The 16,820-nt window shown below is 38.3% G+C and overlaps 1 protein-coding gene across 3 annotated transcripts; it reads right to left on the bottom strand.

Moving 5' to 3' along the window:
• Positions 1-5,044: 5,044 nt before the first annotated feature.
• On the bottom strand, positions 5,045-11,734 carry LOC141642226 (adenylyl-sulfate kinase 3). Of its 3 annotated transcripts, XM_074450947.1 has the most exons (8): positions 11,496-11,624; positions 11,010-11,070; positions 9,302-9,449; positions 8,371-8,520; positions 7,357-7,475; positions 7,192-7,276; positions 7,006-7,052; positions 5,045-5,556 (listed from the first exon to the last, which is right to left on the bottom strand). In XM_074450947.1, exons 3-8 carry the CDS (start codon positions 9,435-9,437, stop codon positions 5,455-5,457), a joined length of 639 nt encoding a protein of 212 aa, XP_074307048.1. In that variant the 5' UTR covers positions 9,438-9,449; positions 11,010-11,070; positions 11,496-11,624; the 3' UTR covers positions 5,045-5,454. The 3 variants fall into 3 exon arrangements, with proteins under 3 accessions (XP_074307048.1, XP_074307049.1, XP_074307047.1); XM_074450948.1 differs by lacking the exons at positions 11,010-11,070; positions 11,496-11,624 and adding an exon at positions 11,666-11,734; XM_074450946.1 differs by lacking the exon at positions 11,010-11,070 and having other exon boundaries at positions 11,496-11,689.
• Between the last annotated feature and the right edge of the window lie 5,086 nt (positions 11,735-16,820).

Below are 16,820 nucleotides of genomic sequence, written 5' to 3'. Positions count from 1 at the left end.
GAATACATATAAGTCGAATTCTTATAACTTGGTTGTACCATGCTTATGGTACAACTGAATGTATAATCCTATTTGTGGGCTCCGAGGGTTGGTGCTTGAACCAAATATGCAAGGCTTCTGTTTTTTTGGAAATGATTCATTGTTTTAATTGTCTTGTTTTTTTTTTCCGGTTTTCTTGTGAACTTTTATTTGAGACTCTACTCGTTGTAGGTCGCCGGGTTTTACCCATTCTTAATCAAAAAAAAAAAAAAAAAAAAAGTTAACCAATCTTATAATCAACTAAGAAAACTTATACCGACAATCATTAGTCAACTTTTACTATTTTATCAATTTGATCAAATAAATATTAATCTCAACTAACAATTTCACATTATCCATGCTAACATAATAATTATGTTTATCCATGGTTGGAAGTCGATGCGACGTCGCTTAATATATGATTCTTGACATCATCTTTTATACGTACGAATATATTTTTTAAATATCTATATTCCAAGCATGATTAGACAATAAACATGTTATCCTTATTCAAAGTTTAATCGGTGGTTCTATAATCATCATGATTAGCTCTTATGACTTATTATAAGTAGAGCATGATATATTCCCTACTTAGTTAATGCAATAACGTCACTTTAGTTATATTATCTTAGAGAACAGAGAATAAAATCTTCACTTGCATAAAAAAGATTGTGCAAGTGAATCATGCGTGTTGAACTATAATACACGCAAATGTGCAATGGAATCCTCTCCTCCTCCTCATCTCTTCATTTCGATTTAACATTTTATATACTTTTCTAAAGCGGTTTAACAGTCATAGTTTCAAGCAATGCATAATGTACGAAGTTATATTAGAAGAAATGGATAGGAAATGAAGAGAACCTTGACTTATATACAAATTCTCATTTATAACGCGTCATAAACTTGTGATGTTTCATAATTGAATAAAATAATGTTAAAAATGAGAGGTAGCTGTGCAATGTCACTTTTTTGTCACCAACAAGAATAGTTGTGGGCACTGGCGGAGCCAGGATTTGAAGGCAGCGGAAGCGAAGTGATTATACTATAAAACAACCTCGATTTTTTTTTCAAAATTTTAACTAATAATTTCGAAAATTTCGAATGTCAGCAGGGGCGACCGCCCCTGCTAGCCCCCTCGCTCCACCACTAGTTGTGGCTCATTTTATACATCTAGTCAAGATAGTATTTTGTCATCTAAAAGTACGATAGTCCAAAGTAATGGTTGGGCACTCGTATACGATAGTCCGACTCATAATTACATTAATCCGATACTTTTTGTGTGTGATCTAATAAGCCCACTAAAGACTACCAGACACGTAAACTATTTAAGTGTGGAATAATCGACATCGGATTCTAGCAAGACATATCGACTACGTGGACTACTTCAGCGGGTAATTTTTTTTTTTTTTTTTTTTTGACAACTGTGAAAAAAGAGTTTTACATTATAGTGGTACGGCTCACTAAACCATACCTATAAACTACAACATAAAACACAAGAATAACATAAATTAAAACAAGGTAATAATTGCATCGGTTAATAACTTCGTGTTGATGGCGTACGACGAAAGTCTGAACACACTCCTCATAATCAATATCTACCCCAATCTCTAAAGGATGCACAGCGCTGGCCCAAGGAAAACACCCATCTTTGCTTTTCTTGATTGATGTAGCTTCGGAAAAATACCTGCAACAAGATCCAAGAAAGGGTCTCGGAGATTCATCTCCTTAGCTTGGCTGTGAAAATCTTCCTCGGAAAACCAACGAGCCTCCACAAACTCATTTTTACTCATCTTAACCGATACAGTTTCAGAGAAATACCTGCAACAAGGCCCAATAGAGCGTCTCGGAGATTCATCTCCTTCGTTGTAAAACACCTCATCTGAAAACCAACGAGCCCCTTGACCCAACGAGAGCGAACAAAGTGCACTTACGCCCCAAGGACGTAGAAAGAAAAGGAGGAAAGCAGACCACAAAAATCTGTTTCCAGAGGAGAGCAAACTCCTACACTTTTGAACATAACCCCCGTTGACCAGAACCTCATAGCCAAGAAAAGCGAGTAAAAAGGTAGACAACAAAGGGGGGAACCACTTGAACATTCCCCTTACCAACACCAAATCTGAGAATCGCAGTGAGTTGGACCCAACACAGACCCGATGCAAAGTAACCTTCATCCTAATTAACCCGAGGATAAGGGGACAGGACACCCCAAACCAACAGGAACTTATTATTTGAATTAACAAAAGACACAAAAAGATGGAAAAACACATTAGTCAGAGGTGAAACCACCGCATCCGGCCAACTAACGACAATAAACATAACTCGCTCGGTAAAATCGCCTAGAAACCCGTGACAAAGAAAATCATGCCAAGTATATGACAAATTGTTTGCTGAGATATGATTTATAAAGCATAAAATTAAACTTGCATTATTAAGGTTTCCTTGGGTAGGAGAGGCACCATAGTTAGTGGGATGAGGCCTCAATTAGCATCTTTTGGAATCCAACAACACAAATATCCAATTAGGATATGATGGCATAGAACAAGCAAACAAATGAGATACTAGTAAACAAGGGAATCTTAAGATGGAAGTCTATCTCAGATTCTACATTGTCTAGACATTTAGACATTGCACAATTATTGCACATACATGCACAATGCACTTCACTTTGCATTGCTGATGAAACAATCCAACTTCAATTTCCTTGTCATTTTAGGACAACCACCAATCTCCTTAATTAGTGGAGCTCATTGTTCCCAATTGCAAGGCACATGCCGTACACAGATTCTCATTTAACACGACATTAAATTATCCGACTTAAACTTAAGACAAATTATGTAAATACCGTTTTAAGAAAGATTTACTGCATATCATAAACTAAGTTCTAAACCATGGCCTCAACTCACCTTAACAATGTCGCTGAAGATGTAATAAGAGATTTTCGAGTTTGAATGCTTTGTTTTCGTTGATACACATTAAAAAGTAAAGTGGCGAACATAGCGTCCTTAGAAAATATTACAAATAAAAAAATGTCATTATTTTTTTTTTGAAAAATATTCTCTCTTTCCTGGTCATTTGTTTACCTTTGGTTTAGGTACAAACATCAAGGAAATAGGAAGAGACTAATTATTGGATGACAACCTACAAGTGGACCAAATTAAGTGCGATAAATTGCTCATAAAAAAACATTACACAAATTCTCATTATAGACGGACACTATCCGTCTATACGTAAAGACGGATACCACTTCCCCTCACAAAATATCCATTTGTCATATAGTGGGAAGCACATGGGGGTGCCCCACCTTGTCCCCCCTACCCATTTTATTAGAGGTCTTTACCCGTCTGTTCGCCCCACCCGTCTATACCAAGACCTATTGAATATAAAAAGGTAAACAATTGACCGAGACATAAAAAAATAGAATAAGTAAGCAAATGTTCGAGACGGAGGGAGTATACACCAATGTCATTAAAAGTCTAAGAGGCATATAAAAATATCGCTTAAAGTTCTCCCTACAACATAAAAAAAATCGGCAAGAAAAAAAAGGAGGATACATAGCCACTAAAAAAAAAAAAAAAAAAAAAAAAAAAAAAACTCCCGAAATTTGTAAACATACAATTTTCCAAAATTTGGAAGGATTTCCAAAAATTCGAAAAGTCCATAGTGTGAACACGTTTTTTTATTTAATTATGGGTTTGAACATGGTAAATTGTAAGAGTTCAAATATTACCGTTAAATTAGTTGTTAAACTTAAACATAAAACACACCCAGCCAAAAAATTACCAAATTTAAGAAATATTTTCCTCGTATCAAGAAAAACAAATCAAACACTAGATCTTCTCTGACACATGATTTATTTTTTGGAATGTTTTTTCACTCTTAAACATTATTGATTATTATAAATTAATTGTACTCCGTAGTAATAATCATTAACCTACGTACACTCTTATATATATATAGTAAAAATACTTGTAAAAGACGGTCTTGTAAAACAAACACTTTCATAAATTGTAAGTATACTTGTTATATTTCGTCAATGGAGGAGCTTGGGTTAAGTACATTGATGGCGAAACCGAGGAAAACATCAGAAGGGAAGAAAAAGATAGATGTAACAAAGAAAGTAATGAAGAAAACAAGTCGTCAAGTAATGTTTTCGAAACGACGTAAAGGGTTATTTAAAAAGTGTGATGAATTGTGTTCTAAATATGGTGCTGAAATTGGTCTAATTACTTTCTCTGAAGTTGGTAATATGTTTCCTTATGGTAATCCTAATCTCGATTACATTGTCGACCGTTTTCTTAATTGTTCTGGTTCTAATTTGGTTAGAAACACTAATGACGGTGTTAATTATGGCGGGTTTTGGTGGGATGACGTGGAAGTTGATAAACTCGGGTTAGGCGAGCTTGAAGAGTTTAAGGCCGCGTTGGAGAGGTTAAAGAATGAAGTTGTTTCGAGGGTTGATAATTCATTGGAAAGGTCGAGAAACGAAGTTGTTTCAAGTGTTGATGAAATTAAACTTGATTTTTCGATGAGCAATGAAGGAATTGGATTAGATGATTTCGAGTTTGATGACAACCTTGGTGGAAGCTTCAATGACGAATTTGGTTCTGATTTTGATTTTGATTTTGATTTTAGTGATTTGATTAATAATGGTTTGGGGCCAGAAGTTCATGATCCTGCTGCAAGCTTGTTGCAGCAACACTTGCAAGTGAATTAGCAAAGTAAACTTGGAATAATGAAGAAAATCGGTCGTACTTGGAATCGAACTTGTGAAGAGATGATGTAGGAAGTGGAAAAAAGTTGATTATTTTTGTAGAGACGAAATTATTTAGTTGCTTATTACGAGCTAATGTTATAATATCCTCTATTATGAATTATACGAGAAAATAACACGATTTACAGTTATTAATTACTTTCCGCTACATTATCTCAAAACTGTTAGCATCGATTGTTATAGTAGATTTCAAACTCGAAAGCTATAATTTACGTCTAAGACGATTTTGAAGGCACTGTTTCAAAATCACTAAACTTTGGGGGAAATAAGCTCCTTGAAGCTCACACGACACCAAAATAATCATTATCATCGTAATACCATAATTTCAACACGGAAAACAGCAGGAAATTATAACCAGCCGTATAAGACGGATTCTCATAAGCCAAACGATAGAACAGACGAGGCTAGGTTTAGTAGCATCTCTACAAAGATGGGCTGCAGCAAGAACAAAACAACCACGAAAATTATAAGGATATATAGATACGGTCCTACTATAGTCGGAAACCTATAGAGCATTGTGTCGATCAAATATCAGCATCTATAGGCACCTTCTAACAAACGCCATCAAACTCAGATCAACAAGACCGAGGTCACGAGTCTTTAGTTAGGTCAGTGATCAACCGGATTAATCATCTATGAATAAGTTCGAGAGTGAAGTTGATTGATCATTCATGATGCAAGAAACCCTTTTCATCCAAATAAGATGCCACTTGCCCTGCCATTTCTGATGGTGTTGGACAAATTCCATTCACCATTTTCAGTTCTATCTGTGGATAACATAGCATATAGTTCAGAATGCAAATATTGCAGCAACCGATTTCAAAATCAGTGTTACGAAGAAAACATGTTTGTAAGATAATACGTTAATAAGACAAGATTAGCCCTATTCAAGAAAATTCAGTAAATCAGGCCATGACCGAAATTTCATGGCTGATGTGTAAAACCAAACTCTAAAAGTCGGTACATTTGCAAAATCTCAAGCAATAGAGTACTCCTGGCATTTTATTCACTCCATTCATGCAAACTCTATTTACTCGTACTTTACCCTCGCTCTTCTTATTACCTCATTTAGCCTTGTCTGACAGTTGACTCTCAAACATCGGCGTGAAATTTACACACTTAAATTTACGCCAAAACAAGTGACCTTTTTTTTTATAATTGAGCCGACCCCATAACTTGGACCAGCATCCATATTGCGTACATATAACGGGTTCTTAGTAGCATACGACAACATACTACATTTGCTGTTGCACCAACATTTTAGGAGATGAACATATCTGAGCTGGTATAGGGCCCAAACTCACATGGGTGTTACTTAGCTCAAATTATATGGTTCTCCAAGACTCCCACATTGAATATGATGGTACGAGTAGGTGAAAATGACAATGTTCGTCCGTGGATAATTGGACATGTCTTGATTTTGTTATATGTTGGCCTTTTCTAATTATATCCATTGTTGGTGAATATGTTGTTTCGTGGATGTTTGTTGCAGGTTTACCTAATTCGCTCGTCCCCCTCCGAATTGCGAATTAATTCGAACGAATTAATTCGCAATTCATTTTCATCTTAATTCGTCCCAATTCGCGAACTATTCGCTGAGATGAGCGAATTATATGATTATGCTAAAAACCAAAAAAAATCAGGAAAAATTGAAGTATATACAAGATACCTGGTTATTTTTAAGTTTGAACTTTGAAGCCAAGCACAATGATTTGATTCACTATTGTAGATTTGTAAATTTAGCTTTAATTTGATTTTGATTTCTGACAAGAAGATGATTTTTTTTTAGCTTTGTTGATGTAAAAGGATAATCCTTTTGCGAATTGGATTCGACGAATTACCGAATTTTAAAATAATGTAATTCGCCAGCGAATTGAATTCGCTAAATTGAGCGAATCGCGAATTAGAATTAAGAAAGCGAATTGAACGAATTGCGAATCCGGTAACCCTGGTTTGTTGTATCGCTGATAGGAATTATGATGTGTAACGTAATGCGTGAGCATGACTTACATGAATATGAAAAAACTCATCTTGATTATTGAATATGAAGAATGGAGAATGGAGTAGCATACTCCTGGCCTCCCGGGAGGACAATAACAGGTGTTAATTTTTACCCATAAAAAAACTGTAATAAATTGATCGATTGCCTCAAAGAAGGAAAAACCAGTAAATAGAGAGAGGAGCAAAATCAAAAACACGGTTCAGTGTGAACATACCTCAGAATGCAATGGTGGTTCATAAGGATCATCGATTCCAGTAAAACCTACAAGTCATTCAGCATTTAGACTCCAGTACAAGATAATATCCAGCATGATCAGCAGTCAGCATCGTGATACCGTGGGGAAAAGAACATTTGAAGTACTCTATCAGAAATTGACAAAAAGAAAAAGAAGGAATGTAACCTTTGATCTTCCCCGCACGCGCGAGTTTGTACAACCCTTTGACATCTCTTTCTTCACAGACTTCCAAGGGTATGTTCATGAAAACCTGCCAATGAATCAAAATATTAGCATCTTGATCCTGAGGAAATCAAGACACAAACAAAAGATGGTCAATGAAAGCCTTGCCTCGATGAAACTTCCATCAGGGAGCATTGCACGACAAGCATCACGGTCTTTTCGGTAAGGAGATATCAAACTTGCTATACAAATCAAGCCAGCATCTGCAAATAAATTCCCTACTTCCCCTGCGACACAAACTCAACATCAGGGCCAATACAGTTGTTTGATTAGCTTAATTACTGCAACTGTCGGCTTAGTTCAGTACTCATGACTTGGGTACAAAACTCGCTACATAAAGACTGATTATAGGAAAACAGGCCCTGGAGGATTGAACTCGTGTTGCTCAATACATCGCATAGGTCAATAGGCTACTAGCAGTAAATTCATCTTCCTCAAACACTCTACAACTGTCCCCAATGCTCGCTCATTCATAAAGCAATCATTCTCACAACTTAACTTTATACAATGTCAGAATTAGTGGTTTAAATCCTCAGAACAGGTAAAGCTCCCTACAGAAAGAAACAACAAACTAACAAAGTGTGCACATACTCTACATCTCTACACCCAAAATAGTTATCTGACTTATCCGCATAAGCATATTGTTTTAGAGGGCCGCTTTAGCAGAAAAATCGGAGAGAACATGACATCTTGTATCATAACAGTATGCTTAGCAAAACAGAGAACAACCGCGTTCTTATTTGGATTTTGTCCTAGTTTTCTTTTTGCTGTCTCAGTTTCTTTTTTATGTTTTCGCTTTCTCATGATGCAACGCTTGGGCGTGCTGTTTTTACTTTGTTCAATATTCAGGAATCTAAATGCGTCCATTTTGACAAATCCAAAAATAGAAAATAATTCCACTTTCCCATCAGCTCATTTCAAAAATGAAAAAGCAGATGAGGTAAGACCTCCTGCTGTTACCATCACTTCATTTCTACCGTATCATGTAGTTTTAATTAATCAGGCAGTATAACTGTAGAAGAAAAAATGTATCATGGAAGTGAATCTACTGAAGTTACAGAGGTGTTTGAAATTTACACATACTCTTCAAATGTCAGAGGTTTGCTATCAAAGTGAACTTACCAACCCTACGTATATTTTCAGCACGGTCCTCTGCACTAAATCCTAGGTTCTTATTTAAACCATGTCGAAGATTGTCTCCATCAAGAATATAGGATAGTTTCCCCTTTGAATGCAATTCTCTACCTAATGAGCAAGCTAGTGTGCTTTTTCCTGCAAATGAAATAGAGAAAATGATTAAAAATCTCATAATATACTAAATATGTTAGATGCAAATAGTATGCTACTAATCAACTTTGCTACAAGGTAGCCTTATTTACGAGGCATGGCGTCCCTTAAATGACGTTAGTTCATCAGTTGGATCAATTTCTTGGTGATTTTTGCCTTCAGTAATATATCTTGATATAACTGTGTACGTTTTCCATTTGGTATCGAAAGATGCATTATTCTTTGACATTGTAATATGATGGAACGGAATGTCATAAACTACTTCACTACTTATATACTAGTAAATTAGCAAGATTGATGCAATTCTGGATAGTATGGGTTATATATAGAAAAATCTCTTGTTGATTTTTAGGATATCATGCTTTAGGTACGGTTTTATACTTATATACTCCAATATGTTTTCCAAACCCTTTTCTCGTGGCACTGCATGGCCAAGCACTTATATACCTTTTTTTAATTACAGCTCCCAGTATTTCACCAAATTTTGCGGTAAGAAATGTGAATTTGTGTAAAAAATTTATCCACTTTATTACAGAAGATCCCACTAATTTTTATTGATTGTTCGTGAATTTACACTTAAGACCCCACACCTGAAACTGTCTAACTAAGCCACTGGGAGTACCCAAAGAAAAACATAAAAAGGCTAATTATTACCTAAGCAATAAATAATTATTACCATGTGTTAGGAATCATGATTTCGATTAATGCATGCTAGGAGCTGGGAGGTATACTGATTTGAAGACAAAAGTGATAGTTGACATATTACCTGATCCACTGAGACCAGTGATCCACACTAGACAACCTTTTTGATTAAGTAGCTTTTGCCTATCAGTATTTCCAACTGCACACTCATGCCAGAAAATATTGGTAGAATTGCCGACAGATGACATGAGGGAATTCATGACTTCACCGGCCTGTTTCATGTCCAAAAACATATGAGTGTTATAAATAATTAGAACTTGGACGTGGACAATCCGAAATACAGAATTTCATAAAAACAAGATAAGGAATGACACTGGATTCTAAAAAGGTGAATGAAAGCTGGAAAGGAACGGCAACTTTTTTACAGCAATATTGACTACCATCCTAGCTATATATAAACAAGTTACTACATCGCAGGCGGAGTATATATAAAGCTATACAAGCCCTTCTCCCAGACCTTGATAGATCATTAGGGTGCCACCATTACTAACACTGGCATTCCAGAAAGAACAAGTCTGTCGGCTGCTTCCAAATTAATGCGAAGGCTCTCTCTCAACTATTAACTCGGTCAAGTCAGTAAATTGAAGTGAATTTTTGTTACACAAGTCTCCAGACATGGCAATCCAACACCAAGTGTAACATAGAAAAGAGTCATGAGACACGGTCAGTGGAAACCAGCAACAGCCATGCAATATGGTACGAGAACAAACAACTCACATCATTAACATAGCCATGCAATATGGTACGAGAACAAACAACTCACATTCATATTTCATAACAATGCAGGCTTGGTTACCCCATTTTATATAGATTTTAAAAAGAGCCAAAAGTTTAAATTTTGAAGACGGAATTCAGATGTAGGTCTAAATTCAGATTTTGTCACAATTGTTCTAGTTGCTCTTTTAAATTCACCATTGCAAAACCCCCCTTCTCTTGGGTTCGATCCCTTTGCCTGCTACTTTACTAGTTTAGAATTAGTATTAATTAGTACGTATTGTGGTATATAAATTGTTAAATTGGCCGTCTTAAATAGCGACGTTTTAGGCGTGTCACCCTGCTAAGAGACTGAGGGTACAAAATAAAACTTCATATTTGCAATAATGAAAATATTCATATTTCATAACAATGCAGGCTTGGTTACCCCATTTTATATAGATTTTAAAAAGAGCCAAAAGTTTAAATTTTGAAGACGGAATTTAGATGTAGGTCTAAACTTCTGTTCAACAAATTCGACATCACCTAAGTTTGAAAGGTTTTTCTTTTCTGCTTAGCTAAGAAGAATGCAGGCTACTAAATTACATAACACTGAATGCAGGCTACTCACAAATACTTAATTGGGTGGTTTTGCGAATGTAAGACAAAAACAACCCAGACAGGACAATCACGTATCCATTCACAAGCCAAATTTGAACAGCTCACTGAAAATTAAGCGGAAAATGCAACTCACTCATTTTCTCACGCGACAAAGTGTGCCGCCATTGATAAGAAATGCTTCGCCAAAACACAAATAAATTAAGTTTGAGATTGTACATCTAAACCTACCCTATTACCAATCCACCCTACACAAAGCTCCTCAAATGTGTATAGACATTGAGACAATGCTATTGAACAAAGTAACCTCTCATCCCTTTTATGAATTTCCAAAGGTCGAATCCGTGTCTCAAGCCCTTAGATACTTCACCACCTATTACTCCCCAACATTATCAATCTTTTTATTTTTTGTTTTGGGGATGACCCTAGTGGCAGAATTTTTTGCAAATTTTCGAATTTACCTTATTGTATTACTCATTCGCGCCCCCAGACTACAAATCCCAACTCCGCCACTAGATGAGCCTACAAGAAACCACACAACTAATACACCTTAATTGGGGGTATAGATAGATTATGCAGGATACAACTATTTCCTACCATCTCTCCAAAAAATCATCATTAATCCCCTAAAATAAGAACCCATTGATCAACTAATACAAATCATATCAATGTTTAATCTAAGCATGTCAAATTTGCATTAAATCCCACAAAAGAATCAATTTTTAATATTAGAAAAACCCACTTAAACATGCTAATTAACACCAATTTCTACAATAAAACAACAACATTACCCCAGTGTCTCAACGACTCCCGCAAATTGCGAATCAATTAAGATAACAAGCAATGCCATGAATAAAACAAATCATGCATGAAAGTTTAATTAATAAATCATATAGAATAACAAACAAATGATTAAATGATAACAAAACAGGATGAAAAAAATTTACCCAGAATTAAAATTTGAAGGAATGAAAATGGGAGATCTCAGGGTGAAAGAAAGAAAGAAAGAAAATTTAGATTGTTACTGTATGTAATTATAGTAAATGAAGGAGAGAGATTTATAGACATGTATGTATGGAAACATTATGAGCATTAAATTGTGAACAAATAAATATACGAGAGATTTATGGACATGTATTTGATCTTGTACGTATCTTGGTCAGAAATTAGAATGGTAGCCTGGTTGGTAGGTACGTGACTTTCATTTCCAAGGTGCTGGGAACCGCGCCACTATCATGGGTTTTAAATAGACCTGCCACGGGTCAACTCGGTCGGATGCGGGTCGGATGCGGGTCGGATTAGTTTAGGTCTATGGGTTAGCTATAGACGAATATATCCGTATATAGCTAAAGACGGGTCAAGTCGCTTGAAAGTGGTAACATTTTTTGCCTCCACCACTCACTTATTGCGTGTCCTATTAGGAATGTGATATTGTATTTGACCCGTCTTTAGTTATTGACGGATATGTGCCGTCTATAATGAGATTTTGTGATGGGTTATTTGTGTTTGAGCATCCTTGTTAAATCAAATTGAATGGAGTCAATTCGTGTTTAGGACGGTTTCAGAGGTAGTATTATCAAATTATTAAGGAATAATGGTTAGTTTGCGGCAATAAAGTTCGTATCAGATCGAATAAGATTAGGACAATTCGAGTTGAGAGTCACATTGGGATCGTCTATTCGAGTGAATAACAGGTCAGTTCGGATCAAGTCAGTCAAGTTAATTTAGTTTTGGTTGGTCTAATTTTGTACTACCTTTCTAGACATTAGTTCGATTCTATATGAGAAACTCGATCTAAATAGTCTAATATCTGATTTGATAGCACTCAGAAAATTAGCGGAAGAACGGATTTACTCGTGTGTATGTTGTAACGTACATAGTTAAAGAAAAATATAAGAAGATTATGAAAGATTTTATTGAGAAATTGAGAAAATCATTCTAAAACTTTGGAGAAACGATTTCTTACTAAGACATCATCATAGTTGACTACAAAACTTCTTTATAGATGCTCTTGTCTAGAATGTATCATGTATGGACAGTACGAGTTCGTATCCATTTTTTTTTTTTGGCAACTGTAAAGAAAACCTGTCTTACATAATCATGGCCTTTTTAGTTAGTTTGTATCCGTTTCGAAACGTATGGCATGACTTTAATATCGGGTACCTAATATCATCGGAAACTTGCGAGCTAAAAGTTTGTATGTGTGACAATAAACTGGACTCTAAAGAAGCGCATTTCAAAGATTGAACAGAATATATCCTGCATGGTTGAATGTAGACTCATTTATAGGCCTTATGCAACCTATATGTATATAATAAGAGTAATTTCGATGACTATTAAGAGTGGAATTAGTGTTTGATGATCAACCATATTCAGTCAAGTTTAACATTTACTGAAGTTTAGGATGATTAGTGGCCACAAGGCTAGCCACCCCCCACTTCTAATTGAGACTTTTCTCATCTTTAATGTAATTAGATCGACAATTAGTCTCATTGTAGACGAGTATATCCGTCTAAAAATGTAGACGAGTCAAATATGTCACCACTTTCATAATAAGACAACCCCACCATCCCACTTGTTGTTTTTCTACAACTTTAGACGGATAGTGTTTGTCTAAAGTGAGATTTTATGTTAGATCAATAAGATCGTTGTTTGGAGTAATTATTAAATGAGGCGTATAAGCTATTATACGGTTGTGAATCAATATCTCAACATAAGCCAAGAGACAGATCTTATGAAACCGGCATGCATCCTGGCTTCCGACAGTCTCGAGACTCTTTCATAGAATTCCAACAATTTCTCTCGCTCCTCAAACACGCCCACATGAACGAAGAGGCTGATCCCAAATTTATCCCAATATCATTACAAGATTAAGCAAAGATACACTACACGCCATCAGAACTTATTGAGCATGAAATCTGTATATCTACCTCTTCCTACTCTTCCTTTCCCATCAGATTCGTTCAACATATCCAACCACAACAAACCGACTGACTGTATGGGTCAATTCAACAAATCCAACCACAACAACCCGACTGAACGGGTCCTCATTCATGTCGGTTGTAACCAAAACAATATTGAGCTCCACTTTCCACAGGGGTACTCTTCTCGCGCGTCTGCAGGTGTCTATTAACCTGCATTCTAAAGTTCAAAGCTCGAACCAATCTTTATTTGTAATTGCAGGTGACATTCTGCAATGGTGATTTGTTATCGAATTTTGTTACTGATTGACTTACTGTGATTTAAAAACATATTGTACATTGAACACAATGTGTCATAAACCGAGAAGGGCTTAGCCTAGTGGTTAAGACGGAGGTATCATAACAGAATATATCCGTACCCAATGTCATCAGAAATTTGCAAGTTAAATGTTCGACTTTGTGACAATAAACTGGACTCTAAAAACCCGCATTTCTAAGATTAAGCACTTAAAAATCAGTAGGTCTCATGAGAGACCGTCTCCCGCTAATTTAGTGGGAGACATAATAGGGAAAAAAGAAATCTAGTGGGTCCCTTACCCACCATGTAAGAGGACTCTCAATGAGAGACCGTCTCTCTGCAGTTTTTGTGAATAAACAAATACAAAGTTGAAGTGGTGTTTGATGATCAAGCAAATTTAGTCAAGTTTAGCATTTACTGAAAATCAGGATGACTAGTGGCGGCCACAAGGCTAGCCACCCCCACTTCCAAATGTGACTTTTCTTCTTTAATTTAGTTAGATTATGTTTTCTGTTCAATTGATTCATTTGCACTCAACTCCAATGTGCAGTATTACAGATTACAGTTGATGGAGCATATTCTGCACCGCTGACCAAGTCAACACATTGAGCAAGGTCAAAGATATCCACAGCAAAGTCAACGACTTAGACAGTCTAGCCGATGCAACCCACCGGCATGTCACCTGGGTCTCGGCCGGGCATCTAGCCAGCCGGGGCACATATCCGCGTACTCATATCCGAGACCCCTCGGTCGGCCTGCCATAGGTCCATCGGCCGAGGGTAGAACGGTCTTTTCACCTACTAGCCACTTGACCACTTGGCCACTACGTGACAAAAGGTGAAAGTCTATAAATACTCCTCAACCTTCATTGAGGAAAGGATCCATAATTTAACCTAAGAATCACTATTCATCTGGTAATATCTTCCTTATCTCTCTACAATACATACACTAAGCCAAGTAACACAACTTAATCCTTTGAGTTAACTGACTTGAGCGTCGGAGTGAGTACGCTTGGCACAAAGCCAAGCCCTCAGTTCGTTCATTGTTGCAGGAGAGGCCGAGAGGAACGATGGAGACCGCAAGGAGGATTCAAGCAAAGACGTCATTCTACAAGCCACGGGTGGTAACAATACTTGCTCTGGAATTACACCCGGAACAATTGGCGCCGTCTGTGGGGAAAGATACTAAAAGCTAGTCACATTCATTCCCAAACAAAAAAAAAAACAAAAAAAAAACCCACCCAAAAAGCTAAAAAGATGTCGAAACAACAAGAGGTATTCGTAACTGACGAAACCGAATTCTACCAAGATGATACCATCCACAAATCTGGAGTTGTGCAACCCTCCGCCGGCCAAGTAATTCAACCGGAGTACGGGATGCCAATAATACGCACACACCGTCGTCGACTGTGTCACCATCATGGGGCATGTGGTTGATGCAAAGAAAATCGAAGATGCTCCTGGACCTAATTGGTAGTACGCCGGCTCACACTGTCACGCCGACAAGAGCGGCGGAAACCGTCCAGGAGACCAGGGCCCAAAATGTGACTCCGAGAAATTTGAACGGAGCGCTAGAAGAAACGCTATCGAGCCGTAACCCCGATTACCTCGGCTAAAGCCGAGAGCGACGGGGACACAACGACCGATACGCTAGAAGAAACGCTATCGAGCCGTAACCCCGATTACCTCGGCTAAAGCCGAGAGCGACGGGGACACAACGACCGATACGCTAGAAGAAACGCTATCGAGCCGTAACCCCGATTACCTCGGCTAAAGCCGAGAGCGACGGGGACACAACGACCGATACGCTAGAAGAAACGCCATCGAGTCGTAACCCCGATTACCTCGGCTAAAGCCGAGAGCGACGGGGACACAACGACCGATACGCTAGAAGAAACGCTATCGAGCCAAAACCTCGATCACCTCGGCCAAAGCCGGGAGTGACGGGGGAACGAGCCGAAAGATACAATCGAGCCAAAACCTCGATCACCTCGGCCAAAGCCGGGAGTGACGGGGGAACGAGCCGAAAGATACAATCGAGCCAAAACCTCGATCACCTCGGCCAAAGCCGGGAGTGACGGGGGAACGAGCCGAAAGATGCAATCGAGCCAAAACCTCGATCACCTCGCCAAAGCCGGAGTGACGGGGAACGAGCCGAAAGATGCAATCGAGCCAAAACCTCGATCACCTCGGCCAAAGCCGGGAGTGACGGGGGAACGAGCCGAAAGATACAATCAATCGAGCCAAAACCTCGATCACCTCGGCCAAAGCCGGGAGTGACGGGGGAACGAGCCGAAAGATGCAATCGAGCCAAAACCTCGATCACCTCGGCCAAAGCCGGGAGTGACGGGGGAACGAGCCGATATGCCTAGATATTTACAACGGCAGTCAGAACGTAAACTCGATCACCTCGGCTAACTAAGACCGAGAGTGACGATGGAACCACGACTTGCCCTCGGCTAATTAAGACCGAGCTTAAGAATGTATAAGTACCGTTGAGACGCAAATCTGACACCTCGGCGAATTAAGACCGAGCGTGAACGAGGACGCAATCAATAATGGTCTATAGATACGAACGTCGCGCCAGAACCCCGACTCCCTCGGCCAAGGCCGGAACGTGCGGGGCCACAACGACCGATACGCTAACATGTTTACGGCGGCGTGTGGGACACGCTCCTTGACTGTAATGCCAATCGACGTATCTTCTTCAACAGCTCCTTGGTATCTACTTGCCAAACGGTCCACTCTCAACCCTGGTCTCGGCCAACGTCTCTCTCTTTTCTACATCGGATGTCCATTACACATCCATGTGGAGGGGGGATATGGTACGGCCTAATCAGAACCAGGCCGAGGTAGAAGAAGCCGTGCGCAAAGAGAAGAAGCCGATCTGTAAAATTTTTGCAAATTACTTACGCAGAATATACGCTCAACACACATCGGAGCCCATACCACGGCAAGAGACTACGCCGGGGGCAAATTGATGGGGCATATTCTCGCACCACCGACAAGTCAACACATTGAGCAAGGTCAAAGATATCCACAGCAAAGTCAACG

This window comes from Silene latifolia, chromosome 2 (genome assembly GCF_048544455.1).
Source record: "Silene latifolia isolate original U9 population chromosome 2, ASM4854445v1, whole genome shotgun sequence".
Classification (NCBI taxonomy): domain Eukaryota; kingdom Viridiplantae; phylum Streptophyta; class Magnoliopsida; order Caryophyllales; family Caryophyllaceae; genus Silene; species Silene latifolia.
Note: the sequence above shows the minus strand (reverse complement) of the source record. Positions and strands in the feature narration are given on the sequence as shown.

Bases quoted from the DNA above. Each gene is read 5' to 3' on its own strand.
- LOC141642226 (XM_074450948.1), bottom strand. From the start codon at position 9,437: ATGAATTCCCTCATGTCATCTGTCGGCAATTCTACCAATATTTTCTGG. The intron at 7,053-7,191 runs GTTACATTCCTT...AATGACTTGTAG, and splicing joins GCGTGCGGGGAAGATCAAAG to GTTTTACTGGAATCGATGAT. The intron at 5,557-7,005 runs GTATGTTCACAC...TGTTATCCACAG, and splicing joins AACCACCATTGCATTCTGAG to ATAGAACTGAAAATGGTGAA.